Source organism: Zootoca vivipara, chromosome 7 (genome assembly GCF_963506605.1).
Source record: "Zootoca vivipara chromosome 7, rZooViv1.1, whole genome shotgun sequence".
NCBI lineage: Eukaryota > Metazoa > Chordata > Lepidosauria > Squamata > Lacertidae > Zootoca > Zootoca vivipara.
In genome coordinates this window covers 64,629,519-64,644,284 of record NC_083282.1, presented here as the reverse complement: position 1 = coordinate 64,644,284, position 14,766 = coordinate 64,629,519, and the positions used below count along the sequence as shown (strand labels likewise).

The 14,766-nt window shown below is 42.2% G+C and overlaps 1 protein-coding gene across 1 annotated transcript in view; it reads left to right on the top strand.

The window, feature by feature from the left end:
* The window catches only part of ARL8A (ADP ribosylation factor like GTPase 8A), a 37,161-nt gene that overhangs the window by 19,101 nt on the left and 3,294 nt on the right, over positions 1-14,766 (top strand). The window contains exons 2-5 of the mRNA XM_035121623.2: positions 5,575-5,655; positions 7,227-7,300; positions 10,879-10,972; positions 11,791-11,858. Of these exons, the coding sequence (XP_034977514.1) occupies positions 5,575-5,655; positions 7,227-7,300; positions 10,879-10,972; positions 11,791-11,858 (317 nt within the window). The remainder of the gene's footprint in view (positions 1-5,574; positions 5,656-7,226; positions 7,301-10,878; positions 10,973-11,790; positions 11,859-14,766) is intronic.

Genomic DNA, 14,766 nt, shown 5'->3' with positions numbered 1-14,766 from the left:
CACCGTGTGTTTTTTTGAGGAAAAAAAGTTATAAGACGGTGTCTTAAAAAAGGGGAAACACGGTAGTGTCTCTAAGGCTGGGAGTTCTTCCAGGTTGAAATACTAGAAGGGCATATCTTTGCTGGAGTTCACAAGGCCTTGTTTTTCAAAAACAGCCACCCTTTCACACGGTGTGCGCTCCCTTCCAGTCACACTTGCTATTCTGAATTGTGCTGTCCAGTATTTGTAGGCCTTTCTTTATTGCTTTTTAAAAGCCATGGCTTATGAAAACATATTGGGAAGTGTTTCTTCAAAGACATATAATATTTCCTTAGGATAGTTTTGCTTCTTTTGCTTCAGCTACTTGTGTGCAGTATGAAGCTGTGTACTACAGTGAGGTTTTTTTTACATGTTTTGTGCTTTCCATTGTTGTAGGAAATACCTTTTATATTTTCAGGGGTGCCAAATGCTCAGTGGTATGCTTGAACTGAGTGTGACTCAGCAGGTTGCGGTGAATTTGTCAAACAAGATTGGCCTGATCTCATTTATCCAATAAGGATGACCAATCATGAGCGCATGCACTCAGACTGAGCACATCTCTGTTGGGCAATGCATATTAACCATGTAAAGAAAAAGAAAAATGCCCTGTGTTTTTCCCTTATCCCTGACACTGTGCTTTAGTTGCCATGCTCTTAAACATGGCTACCATTTGTCATTTGAACTGTGAAATATTCTGTATTGATATTCAAAAGGTGGACGGGGTTTTTTTTGTGATCCAGGCATCATTAATAATCTTTACTATCTTGCATGTCAGCTGAAGTTCAAACCCTTGCTTAGGCTGCAGAAACAATCCTGAACTATTAGACAGGGAAGTTGATGGACATAATAATTTTGCACAAACGTACACCCACCCCAGGAAGCCACTGGAAAGTTTTAAGGGCTGAACCTTACTATTTCAAGTATTGAGTCAATGTCAATTTCACAAAATACTATAGAAATATTTGAGACCAGATGGACACTTTTGTATCAGAAAGATTTGGTTCCCCTATTGTTGTTGTTGTTTAGTCATTTAGTCGTGTCCGACTCTTCGTGACCCCATGGACCAGAGCACGCCAGGCACTCCTGTCTTCCACTGCCTCCCGCAGTTCGGTCAAACTCATGTTCGTAGCTTCGAGAACACTGTCCAAAGCTGTGTTATCTGAAAATATTGCCCCTTTCTTAACTAAATAGGAGGTGACAGGTTTTCAGGAATCCTCCCCCCAGGAGATCTGAAAAGCACTCAAAGGATCCTTTTCCAGACTGGCTGGAGCCGTGAATAGAGCAGTCTTAGGGGAGAGAGGTGCATGGCAACATTGTGTTGCTGGTCTCACTGGTTCTATTAATAAGCAAGTTGTCAATCTTTTTAAAAATATATATGTACAGATCCAAATATGGGAGAGTTGCAGAAGTGTACAAGTGGATTTTTGCAAACAAAGACCTGTTTTCCCAAGTGAAAAATATGAAGAAGTTCTTGAGCAAAGGGGTATTGAGTCAAGTTAGATAATTTGTATGTATTATTTTTCTATCTCACTTTTCAGCCAACATTGGCTCCCAAAGTGGTTTACAACTACTAAAATCCATCACAAAATTCACTGATTTGACAGATTGTCTAACAGCAGTAATAATTGAATTCTGAACAATCATTCCATTCAATAGACTAACAAGCACTCAAAATATCATCAAGGGGATGAAGATAAAGAGGAGCAACAGATCTGGATACCCAGTTGTACTCCGTATCTATCATGGAATGAACTGGTTTCCAGTACTCTTGCTACATTTGTAGCTGAAAACAAAGACGGCTTAATCAGCAAGATAAAAGAAGTTGTTGTTGCGCAGAGTTTCTGCTATCAAGCCGAGTTTCTGCTATCTGTATGATAGTCTGCATACAGTACAAATTGCTCCAGATTTCAATAGGCGCTTCTTGGCAAAACAGTAAAGTTGCTCTGTGTGAGTCGTTTCAAAACAAATGCTAGGGTCTTTTTTGCTCTTTAGTCATATGAGAGCACTCTGACCTCTGGCACTAAGCCTTGTGTGTCATAACAAATCGAGGGAGGGAAAATACCCTGAAAGTCGTGTTGATAAATGTGCAGCTTTTGTTTTTCATTTATGCAGTTTATTCACTACCCTACTACTGTTGAATGTGATCTCAGGGTGGGTAATAGCAATTTTTAAAATAAAATAAAAAAACCAACAAAACACGGTATGGCAAATGAAAATAGGGCAATGACAAAGCAGTACATCACCCATTTGTCCCAGTGCAGGCCCTGTAGGATCATACTAGAAACTCTGGAAAATGGATAATATTGGTGCCGGCCAAGCCTTGGGAAAATGTTATTCCAAAACCAGGGTGTAAGTGCTGAGGTTACCCTGTGGCATGTCACAGGTTCACTGGCCTCATTCAGAGATGGTGTAACCAACAGGGTGGACAGAGTGGGAAGAGGCACTTCTTCAGGTAATTGGTTCAGAGCCTTATACATCAAAACCAGCACCTTGAATTGGGCTCGCTCGGTGGTGAAAAGGCAGCCCCTGCAGATATTTAAGTACGGGTGTAATGTGGTTCCATAGAGAACATCTGTCAGAACTCTGGCAGCTGAGCCTTTGAACCAGCTGCAGTCTCCAAACTGTCTGCAAGGATAGTGCCACATATGTTAGCCCCAAACAGAGTTTACTAGAGCGTGGTTGTCACTCTTTAACAACTCTGTGAAACTGTGGCTTGGTCACTTTACATCCTCTGATCCAATAGGTCCTTCATCTGTGTTCTGTGAAGCTGTTCTGAGTGACCAGTGAGTAGAATAGTATGCTTCAAATAATAAATGGGTTGGTTTTCTTACGAATACCAGTTGCTAGGAATTGTGAGCAGGAGACTGCTGTCGTACTGATGTCCTATTTGTGGGCTTACCATGGGCATCTGTTTGGCTACTGTGAAAACATGGCATTGGACTAGATGGGCCTTTGGTCTGATCCAGCAGTGGACAGGCCGAGCTTTCTGTTAACCTGTGGAGTCACACTTCTTTGAGGCCTTAAAGCAAAACGTTCACCTCAGTATCTTCAAAGCCTCTTGCGTTACCCATAACTCTAAATGACTTGTTCATCTCTTTGTTCGGGAATCCCAACATGTACTGTATGCATATTGAAATTTGACTCCACCCACAATTTCCCAGGTAATTTTGATAGCCTATTTCACAAATGCTATAGACCAGGGAAACAGAGAATGCTTGAGCTCATCCCACCAATAACCTTTTGGCCCAAGGACTGGAGTAGCATGGTTTGTTAAAACCCAGGTGAAATTTGTACTGGTTGGCCTTTTTTTGAAGCTTGTTGTTTTTGAGCAGTCTTAAGTATCAGGTTATGCCTTTGTGAAGAGTCTCGGAACCTTGGAAGATTTGCTGATGTGTCATATCTTGAGAACTTGATGGCTAAAAGCACTCAGTTTTTCTAATCAGAGAGTTAACATAAATCCATTGCTGACAGTTAGATTTGAGCTAGAGACTCTCAGCCTCGTAAAACTTTGGAGGCCAGATTAAAAGCAAGAGAAGTTTAAGAATGTTGGTAATCTTAAAACCATAAATCACTGAAAGAAAGCAGCAGTGGGCTGAACTCTGCTGACATACATATTAATTTCTAAGGTCTTGTGACATTGAGAAATCTAATGTTGCAACTCATTGTACGTAGGAGAGATAATTCCTTTCCACGGGGCAGATGTTGCCTTTCCCTTTTCTGCTTCCTCTGCTCTAAGTTTGTCAGCCTTAAATAAAGTGTCCTTGCTGGGAGCGGGGGTTGGTTATGTTTGAACTGGAGGCCTTCATTGCCATTTTGCCCCTTAATGTTTCATTGAGGTTCACACACTTCCTGTACCTATTTATGTACTTCCTATAGGAATTGCAGGTGTTTAGTTTTGTATTTATTGGCAACATACTGTGAGCACACTTGCTGTTTGTTTAGAAAGCTTTCTTTTAATAAACAGGTAAAATTTGAAATTTGGGTGTTAAAAATGAACAGACCAGAATATATATAATAGACCTTTTTGAGTCAGCAAGTGCTCAATGGGCATGTGAAAGTTAATTCCCGGCAGGCACTTAGGCTGGAGCAAAGCACAGAGTGCTATACAGCAGTTATTATGGAAATGTAAGCCAACAGAACAAAATTGAGGGGGAAAGGGTGAAAACATGCTGGCTCAGGGTTTCTGCTGTCGGAACAAAGCAAGTCTGTCACAAGTGAAAGTTCTTATTCCTTGTTGGCTCTTAATTCATGTCCTGTGTTCCGGTGCATGCAAGTTGTGTTCCCAGGGAGCTTGTCAGACATTGCATTAAGTTGTCTTATAGGCTGTGTCTCAGCAGAAGCCAAATATGGAATGGGCCATGGGGACCAAATTAATTGACATGCAGATAACTGTACGGCCAAGGTGGCAAGCTTCCATTATTGCTACTTGCGTTCTTAGCATAAAGGACACCTCTCATTAAAGTAACTTTACCCAACCCTTGAGTAGCATTATTTTTTTAAAAAAACAACAGCAACATTGCCAGCAGCACTCTCATTTCTCATGTCCTTTAATAGTATAACCTGAGTATTGGCTCTGTCCGTTAATAAGGTTATTTCTCCTGAAATACATATCACCTTCCCTGTCACTTATCTTTATACAATGAAGGAGAAGGAGAAAACCATGCACAAAATAGAGAAATTATATGTTCTCTGCACCCACCCACCCACCCTTGATTTGTTTCAGCACTTCAGTCTATAAGATGCTTTATGTTGTCCTGGTCTGTGCAGTCAACAGGACTGATGTGTCTGTGTTCCTGCACATTTTGTTCCCAGTGCTTGCCATCAAAAGGTTATCTGCCTTCTCATATATTCTCTGAACCTTCATCAGCAGAGAAACGGTTTAATTACAGACATGTTGAAACACTGCCTATTAACAACAAAGCTGTTTTTAAAAATAAAAAATGGGGGGGGGAATCCTGCGCTCTCTTCCAAATATTGCCCCCAAGGCAGCACTAAAGCCCCATAAAGGCAAACTGTAATCTATCTGGCAAGTGTCAATCCCAAATGCTCAAGCAAAAAGAATAGTGTTCACCTGGTGCCTAAATGTAAACAAAGTAGGCACTTGGTGAATGGGTATTCCAGTGAATACCTGATATATAACAGCTGATTACTACCAGTGAGCTGCAGTGAAGCATATGGTTGTGAAGAACCAACCATGATTTATTCAGTAGTAGCCAGGAGTGTGTTGCTTAAGAGGCTTTGCCTCTGGTTTCTTTCTCTCCCCACCCCCTCCAAAATATTTGGAATCTTACAGGATGAAAGGCAGTTTAGAAATATTGTCATATTTCCTGATACTAACCCTCAAGTATTAATCTGGTATATTATTCAAAGCGCTCAAAATGTGTGATGCTTTGCAGGCAGGACTCGATAAATAGGTACTTATTTCGCTCTAGGAATGAACACATCTCATCGCTTTTCCTTCTCTCAGGGGAGCTTGATTAGCCAAGGTGGAACGCGGTAGACAGAAGCAGCCAAGCCTTCCATATGAAAGACTGATCTATTTTTATTTTGTTCTAGTCGGGGCAGTTCAATGAAGATATGATCCCAACAGTGGGCTTCAACATGAGGAAGATCACCAAGGGAAATGTTACTATAAAGGTAAGATGCAGTATGTCTTGGCCAAGTGTGCTGCTAGATTTGCAACATAGTGCTGCAGGCAAGCTTAGGGTTTTAAGGAAGCACAGGCAGATCAACGGGGTTGAGTTAACAACATCAGCTTTTAAAAACTCTCTGCTGTTTCCATAATGCCATACTAGTTTCTGGGTGCCAAGTTGAGCCAACCCTTTTCTAGAGGACTCTTGGGATGCTCTGATATGTTTTTCTTAAAATTGGTTCAGTGTTCAAATTATTGGGGAATTTAGTTTGTGTAGAGAGAAGGCCCACCTCCTTCACCTGCAGTTTTTAGGCTAAAAGTTTAACTCAGACTGAATGGTGCTGGGGTGGAGCTTGGGAATTTATTTTATTAATGGTGCCCTGTTTTCCAACACTATTTGAGCTCTAAATTGTTTGCTGCTCCTGGTTGTAATATTTTATTCAGTTTTTATATGATGTGTTTAATTTTGTACTTTTATAACTCTTTGTAAACCACTCTTAAATCAAAAGATTGCATATAAGGACAAAATATAGAAGTGTTTGTTTGTTTGTTTGTTTGTTTGTTTAATTTGTATACTACAGTAGTCTTCATCTGAGGATAACAGGGCAGTATAAAATATATCAGGGTGGTTTACAATATAAGTTAAGGTTATTCTGGGGTGTCTTCTAGTCAAAACTATGGATGTGAATTTCTGGGTGGTCTTTCTCTCACTATTGCTAGATACCCCATTGTTTTTGTGTATTATTTGAATGATTAGCTCTGCTCCTGTTAGAGAGAGGAGTAGATGTTTAGTGGGAATCCTAAAAGGAATTGCCTAAGCAGAGTACCCTGTTTCTCATATTTTAAGACATACCCATAAAATAAGCCATAGCACGATTTTTAAGCATTCAAGGAATATAAGCCATACCCCGAAAATAAGACATAGTGATAGGCGCAGCAGCAATGCCGGCCGTGGCAGGAGGAGGAGGAGGAGGAAAAAAATAAGACATCCCTTGAAAATAAGCCATAGTGTGTGTTTTTTGAGGAAAAAATAAATATAAGACGTGTCTTATAATATGAGAAACACGGTAGTAGCAGCAGTGTGTGTCTGGTTAAATGCAGCATCTATAAATATATCAGTAGACTGTTTGCCTCTTTCAGTTGCATTTATGTTTTTTGATAGGGAAAACACTGCAAATACTATTTAATTAGTGTGGATATCAGTTCCACCACTCAAGAGTTTTGTGGAACTAATCCTAGTAAATTTTAATTCATCATAATAATTTGAATACTTGGGTTCTTTACAGCATTTGTAAGTGTGAGAATGCTTTTGTGAAGTGGCCGTTGTTGTACCACTGTTGCTCAGAAACCCAAGGCTCTCTGAAATCTTCTGGTAGCACTTCAGATGGCTTCCTTAATAATAAGGAGTTTGGGCTGTGGAGAGACCGTGGATGACCATGCATAAAATGGGGACATGGGAAAGTGTAGAGCAGGCAGTGGGGCCAAGTATGTGCGAGTCAAGGAGAATGCTTGGGCTTGCAAATTCTCACATCGTAGTTCTCATCCATATTTTAACTTGCTGCTTCTTTCCCCACAGCTCTGGGATATTGGGGGCCAGCCTCGTTTTCGTAGCATGTGGGAGCGGTACTGCCGTGGAGTCAGTGCCATAGTGTAAGTATTCCCTGCCTCGATTCTCAGCCTGCCACCAAGCTCTGAGATTGCCGTGCACTACTCTCAAGGCAAGTCCTAGGCTTCCTCTGAACACTGGAGCCGTGTGATGGTGGTGGGATCAAATCAGTCCGATAATCTCAGGCAAAGATGATAAATGAAATCAAGCTAGCAAACCCTGAGGCTTCTTTGTTCCGCAGGACATCTCCACTGTCTCTTGCATCACATTTGGAACTGTAAAGAGATTTCTTACCTACCTTACAGGTGTGGCTTCACTTCTAAGCACAGGCTGGGTTCCTTTATATCAGGGCCGGGGAACCTGTGGCTCTCCAGATGTTGTTGAACTACAACTCCATAAATCCATTCTTTATTTCTTATAGAATGGCACAATGACTCCATTGGATCCTACCTGCCTTTGAACCATAAGTGAGTGCCCCTGCTCTGAGGGTTACTGCACACAAACATAACCACTGGATGGCTGCACTTAAGCTACACTGTACCAAATAAAGTTGCAAATAAAGCACCGCTTTTGCATCAGACCACTTTTGACACAAAGGGTTGCTTGTGGAATCTGATTAACTGCATGGAAGGCAGCAGCAGGAGGAAGGTTCTTCAGGCACCCGTTCAGTTCAAACCCTCCCTGTCAGTAGGCTGTGGGGCAGCCTTTTATTGACAGCTGCAGACTTCTGTGCTGTCTCTGAAAGATCTCAGTGTCTTTGGCTGACTCTTCAGTTCCTGCTGGTGCTGCTTTTTGTGACACCCTCTTTATTCCTTTGAGTACCTGGTACGGGTGGATGGAATAACCTTCAGCCATTCTGCTGCTTTCTAGAGATCGAAAGCAACTGTTCTCCTCTCTTGGGCTGAAATATTTCTGTCGAGCCTCTGCCCAAGGGTCAAGCTACACCTAATTATAAGTATGCTTTTTAAAAACGAGCCAATTCTGTTTTGAAGAATAGCACCTTCAGGGAGTGAAGAGCAGCCATGTGGAGGGCAACTTTTGGTAGGAAACTGGCACAGGACTCTGATCTGGAGATTGCCTGGTGAGTGACTGGGTACAGTGGGTAGGATTGAATTTCTAGTGGTCCGGGAATGTGGCTTCATTGCCTTGTATTGTTTCTTCCTTTCCCTGTGTCTACTAGAGGTAGAGAGAGGTTGAAAAAACAACTAAACAAAATCCATTCATTCTAACATTTATTCAAGCCATAGATTTCAATATATATTTATTTGTCGTCGTCCCCCAAACCCCTTGGGATTCCTTAGAAAGCTGCCATATACCAGGTCAGGCTGTTCATGCATTTAGCCTAGAATTGTTTGTTCTCACTAGCAGCAACTTTCTTTTAGATGAGATGCCGCAGATTTCAACCCAGGATCTTCTGCATGTAAAGCATGGGCTCTACCACTGACCTGCGATTCCAGTGTGGTGTAGTGGTTAAGAGCGGTAGACTCCTAATCTGGGGAACCGGGTTCGCATCTCCGCTCCTCCACATGCAGCTGCTGGATGACCTTGGGCTAGTCACACTTCTCTGAAGTCTCTCAGCCCCACCCACCTCACAGAGTGTTTGTTGTGGGGGAGGAAGGGAAAGGAGAACGTTAGCCTCTTTGAGACTCCTTCGGGTAGTGATAAAGCGGGATATCAAATCCAAACTCTTCTTCCTCAAAGTACATGTGCAGACTACACAGCCTTGACTATAAGCTGGTTTCTATGCCATGTTTTGGAGAAGACGTGTGTTTGTATAGACAGTTGGATACTAGTATTCATAGACAGGTGATTTTCCAAGAAGCAGTTACTTTCCTTGAGAGTCAGATGCTTTTATGATCTCCATTTTTCAGAAGCATCTTCTCTGTCTGAGGCCCCCATTCGTAAGAATATTTAATTACCATACCAGATTGCAGGGTTTGGTCTTCTAAACGTCAAATGTGTGCATTAAAAGCTATATTATGTGTACCTCAAAAGCTATATACACACAATTGTAGGATGAAGGGAAGCCTTATCCCTTCAGAACTGTTAAAGGGGGTTATACTGTCTTCAATATACATGGCACTTTGCAAAATAACAAAAGCAGAAAATATGGATGCTTCTTCCAGATAGCTTGTACATGGCACTTAAGGGGTAGTTTACATAATTCCGCAGAAACTGGGGAATGGCAGAGACTGGCATGTACAGAATAGAGGCTCTTTAATTTCCTTAGATCTGGGCTTCTGCGTGGTTCATACCAGATTCTTGGCACTTCTCAGCTGGGCTTACCTTGATGGCCACTGCCAATGACCAGAGGCAATACAAGCTGGGCTCAGTTAGAAACCCAGTACTGTACTGTGGTATTTCCTTGTAGATTTCCACATTATCGAATGCTTTTCAGATGTTCTGTGCTTGTTCAATATCTACTATAACATAAAAACTCCATGTAGGAAATCTGCACACCGCGTCCCATATTCCCTGCCTGCTGGCTTTCTAGGTGAGCCAGCCTAGCACATTTTGCCCAATGAATAATTTAACATAGATGCGGTTTGCCAAGCTCCTGCTGTGCAACCAGCAGTTAGAGCAGCTGAATTGTTGCATTCCACAAGAGCACCTCGCAGCTTCTTGTGTTGAGCATTGGAGGCAGTCTGAAAAAGGGCAGGGATAAGGATTGCCCATTAAGGTCCTGGCACAAGCAGCAATTTGTGTGCCACAAGAAATCAGAACAGGTAGTGGCAAGGGCCTTATTTGTATGGTGGATTAGGAATTTGGTAATACAGTGGTGCCTCGCAAGATGAATTTAATTCGTTCCGCGAGTCAATTCGTTTTGCGAAAAATCCACGGTTTCCCTTAGGAATGCATTGAAATTTCTTTTTTTGCCCATAGGAACACATTAATTAGATTTCAATGCATTCCTATGGGAAACTGTGATTCGCAAGACAGATTTTTCGCAAAACAAATTTGTCTTGCGAGTCACCATCAAAAATTAGTCTTGCAGGGCATTCGTCTTGCGAGGTACCACTGTAGATGGTCAGTGGGTCTAAGGATCCAAACCCTTCGTTATGCTGAATGTTCCTCTAACACAGAATCAAATATCTTGAACAAAATATTTTCAGCAGACTCCAACCGCCCCTGCCCCAACTTCTAGCTCTCTTGAATTTAAACATGTGTTGGCAGATGGCTGATAAAAATCTTAAACTTAATCCCACCTGCATGGGTCTGCTCTTTGTGCTTTGCTCTCTTCAATAAAAATCAGTCTATCCCCATTCCCAGGCAAAAAATATCCACACAAATTACGAAACAAAATCCAACATTCTCACCAGTTTATATGAAGTTTGCAAACCAAAAGGATTTCTACAAATTTGGTCTGATATGTAGCATTATGGTGGCCACACTGAAAGTATGTGGTCTCAGAATTGCAATTCTTCTAACTTATTGGATGGGGAGAGTAATTGAATCTAGTGGTTAGTTAGGACCCTATATTCAGTAGCTGGGACTCAAATGAAGATTCAGGATAACCCACCTTGCTTTCTGGAGATTGTTCTCTTTCTCTGGTTTGGCTACTCCATGCAATAGCACCTGTTGCTTCTTGACCTCGGTGCTAATGTAGTTGATTTCATTTCAGATACATGGTAGATGCTGCAGACCAGGAGAAGATTGAAGCCTCAAAGAACGAACTTCACAACCTGCTTGATAAGCCACAGCTCCAGGGTATCCCTGTAAGTTGCTCCAGTTCTGGAGAGAGGCTAAGTGAGCAAACAGATCCGCATGAGTGTGTGCTGGATCATAACTAGCAGTGGATGATTAGTGGCAAGCCTTCCAGACCAGACTCTGGATTAAATCCTTCCTCTCTGTTGGCATGCTTTGCTCTGCTGGACTGTGTCGTTGGGATGTCTCTTTTCCAAGATATGAAAGGTTTGGTTAGAACAGGGAACATGTTTAGACTGTGATATAGAAAATACATTTGGAAGAGATAAAGGACACACCACTTGCTTCAGTCTTAATGCTGTGAGTCCTTGACGGTACAATGTATGTGAGTCTGAGGTGAGAAAGTCTAGGATGAGCCAAATGAGGGTGGTATTGTATTAAAATTCCATCCATGAAATGGGAGAATATCCATGTTCTGCAAAGTCCATCTGCCACCAGAGAATCTGAAGTCCTTTTCAACATATGTTGCAGCTGAGCTCAACAAAAAAGCTTATTAGAGAATAGGAAAATATGTAATTGACATACTTGGCTAGGTTTTTTGTTTTTTGAAACCCTGCTGATCTTAATTTCACCAGTATTTTCCTTGTATTCAGGAACTGACTGTGTAGTTTGAAGCTCTTGTCACTGTAGTGTAGCCCTGGCTTTTCTGATCCCATACTTAGAAGAAGTTCCCCTGGATTATAGGGAAATTCTTTGCTTCAAGGGGTGTCAATTCTATTGAAACCGTGGCTATAGAGGGTTTATTCATCATAACCTTGGCTGATCCAGCGGTAGATACGAGCTGCCTATGAGCCGTGGACTGAGAGATCTACCCTCTTCTCTTTCTCAGGTCCTTGTTCTTGGGAACAAGCGAGATCTGCCTGGTGCCTTGGATGAGAAGGAGCTCATTGAGAAGATGTAAGTATTTGCTGTTAGGACTTGGAGTTACAGGTATTTGCCTACTGTGGGCTTCTGCATCTCAAAAAGAACCACTGTTGAGCTTGACTGAGGAATTCACATTGCACTGATTAATTGGTTTTCATATGCACAAGTCGGTTTAAGAGTCTGGGAAATTGGATCTGGATATGTTTGATATGCTTGAAAGATGATAATCCTAGATCACAGCAGCATTCTTGAATGAATCGGAAATCCTGTACATTTTGTTGCCTGTTGCCGAATCTGTGTGCGTCTCCCTCAGTGGTGTGGAAAGTGAAATTTTCTGCACTGCTTTTCTGCAGAAAAGTGTTTCATAAGTTCATGAAACAGTATGAAACAGAAAAGTGTTTCATAAGTTTCTTGCTTTGTTGGCTAAATGCAAGTAAAAGAAGCATGCTGTGTTAGATCACCATATAGGGCAGGCATCCCCAAACTGCGGCCCTCCAGATGTTTTGGCCTACAACTCCCATGATCCCTAGCTAACAGGACCAGTGGTCAGGGAAGATGGGAATTGTAGTCCAAAACATCTGGAGGGAAGTTTGGGGGTGCCTGGTCTAGGGCTTCAGAAAAAATTCCAATGCAAATCACCCTACTTTGAATTCAATTTTTTTCCAGAAAACCTGCATCACTGCGCCCCCCCCCCCATCTCCATCTTTTGCTATATCAGAATCAGAAGTGGTTTATAAATCTGCAAATAACCAATAACATAAATTACTGGAAGAGAGCAAGTGCTTGTATGAAGCTCTCTTAAGGGGCAGGTATGACCTCATGCTCTGTCAGCACTGGCAAGGCTGCTGTAGGATTGCTTCAGTGCTGCTGCATTTCTGACTGCTCACTTATTTCCCTCAGACATGCACATGTTTCCAACAGATGAGAGGCTGCTACCAAGTGGCTGAAAGAGAACTAGGCCAAGGCATCTATTTCTCCAGCTGTAAAAATCTTCAGTAATTTGGATCTCTTGCTGCATTCCTTAAAGGGGAAATTTGCTGTTATGACAATGGGGAGACAACCTGCTTGTTTTTTAAGGCTGCTTTGAACTCATAGGTCTAGTCCCCCCCCCCCAAGCTGGGTTATGCAGATCCTTAATTCCTTTCACAAGGTTATGGCATAAATTCCAGAAGGGTAGCTGTTACAGTTCTGCTGCAGGAAAAACAGCAGAGAGTCTTGTGTTGCCCTTTTAAAGCCTTTCATATTTATTGTGGCACGAGCTTTTGTGGACTAGAGCCAGCTTTGTCAACTGCATGAGATGTTTTTCCCCAGTAGAGTGTGTGGAAATAACACACACACACACACACACACACACACACACACACACACACACACACACACGTCATCATAGTATTGTCTTATGTGGGCAGCAGAAGGGCATTATCAAGAGGTCATGGCAATGATAGCCAACGTGGTACCCTCCAGATATTGCTAGCCTACAAGACCATGCTGTCTGGGGCTGATAGGAGGTGGATTCCAACATTATCTAGAAGACACCATATTTCTGGACTGTGGTATATGTTGCACTGGAAGTTGAGCAGTTGAATAAACATCCGACAGTATGGTTGATAATATTAGGTTTGGTAATAGTGTTGTTTGAGTGGACTTGGCACCTGTGTTTGTTGTAAGGCATAGTCCCATTTTTTTCTTTCTTTCTGGCAAATAGGTATTTAAGATTGGGGGGGATGTCTTCTAATGATGACATAACTACCGCACAAGGAATACAGTTGCCCATGTTGTCCTATAGTTCATTGATAAAACATGTTGGAGAGGGTCTCACTTTGGAGCTGTAGGTGGCAACAGTTTATGTTCTCTCACTTTCTTTAGTGGGCCTTTTTTCTCATGGGTCCAGTTGATAACGGTGCCATTGTTGTTTCTCAGGGAGAGGTGAGGCATTTGGGCACAAGAGATAGCATTGCTCAAAGTGGGCCATGAATGTGTTGGCATAATGTGGAACTGTGTGTGTGTACTCACAGCATTGCCACTAACCTGAAGGGCCAGGAAGTCTAAAAATCTAAAATAATTGTGGGTGAGCACAAAGTAGCAAACCCTGGTGACTGGATGTGCTCGGCACCCTGTTGTCTTGGCATTGGCAAGTTGTCTGGCTGTGTCCCATTCTTGGGCTCCATATTACGTTATTTGAGGAGTGTTATTGCCTTCTGTGGCTGGGCAATATCTGGTTTTCAACATCGCAATAGATCACCAGCTAAACATCACGATATACCGAAATATCATGATGCCCAAAATAAGGATGAAACTATGTAGAGGCGAACAGGGTGATGTCTTGGCAACTGCTTCTACGTAGGCATACTTAAGTACATTTTTACTTCCCTTTAACATATTGTTACAACGGGGTGGCAGGAATCATGTGAGAAGCAATGACCAGCTTCACAGTTTTTCCCACATTGTTATTTTTTACATAGCGCACACAAACATCATGATTTGTGATACATTGCCAGGTCAAATACTATTAAACGGTTATCACGGTGTTGACTGCAAACCGGTTTTGGATGATTTTTCTCTATATTACCCAGCCCTATGCTTTCCTGAGTTAATTGCAGCCCATGACAAATCCACCTGTGAGCATCCTGGCAATCATGGATGCAGAATGTGCCGTGGTATAGAAGAGTACAAGCCTTCGGGAATATTTTCCCTCTTGGCAACACAGCAGGTCTGGCCACAAACTTCAGTACAGTGGTACCTCGGGTTACGTTACCTTCAGGTAACGTAATTTCGAGTTATGAACACAGCAAATCCAGAAGTGTATACTTCCGGGTTTCGCCATGCATGCATGCGCAGAAGTGTTCTATTGCGCTGCGCATGTGCGCAGAAGCGGCACCTCCGGATACAGACTTTTCCGGGTAAGTACGGACCCCCAGGATGACTTAAGTTCATATCCGCA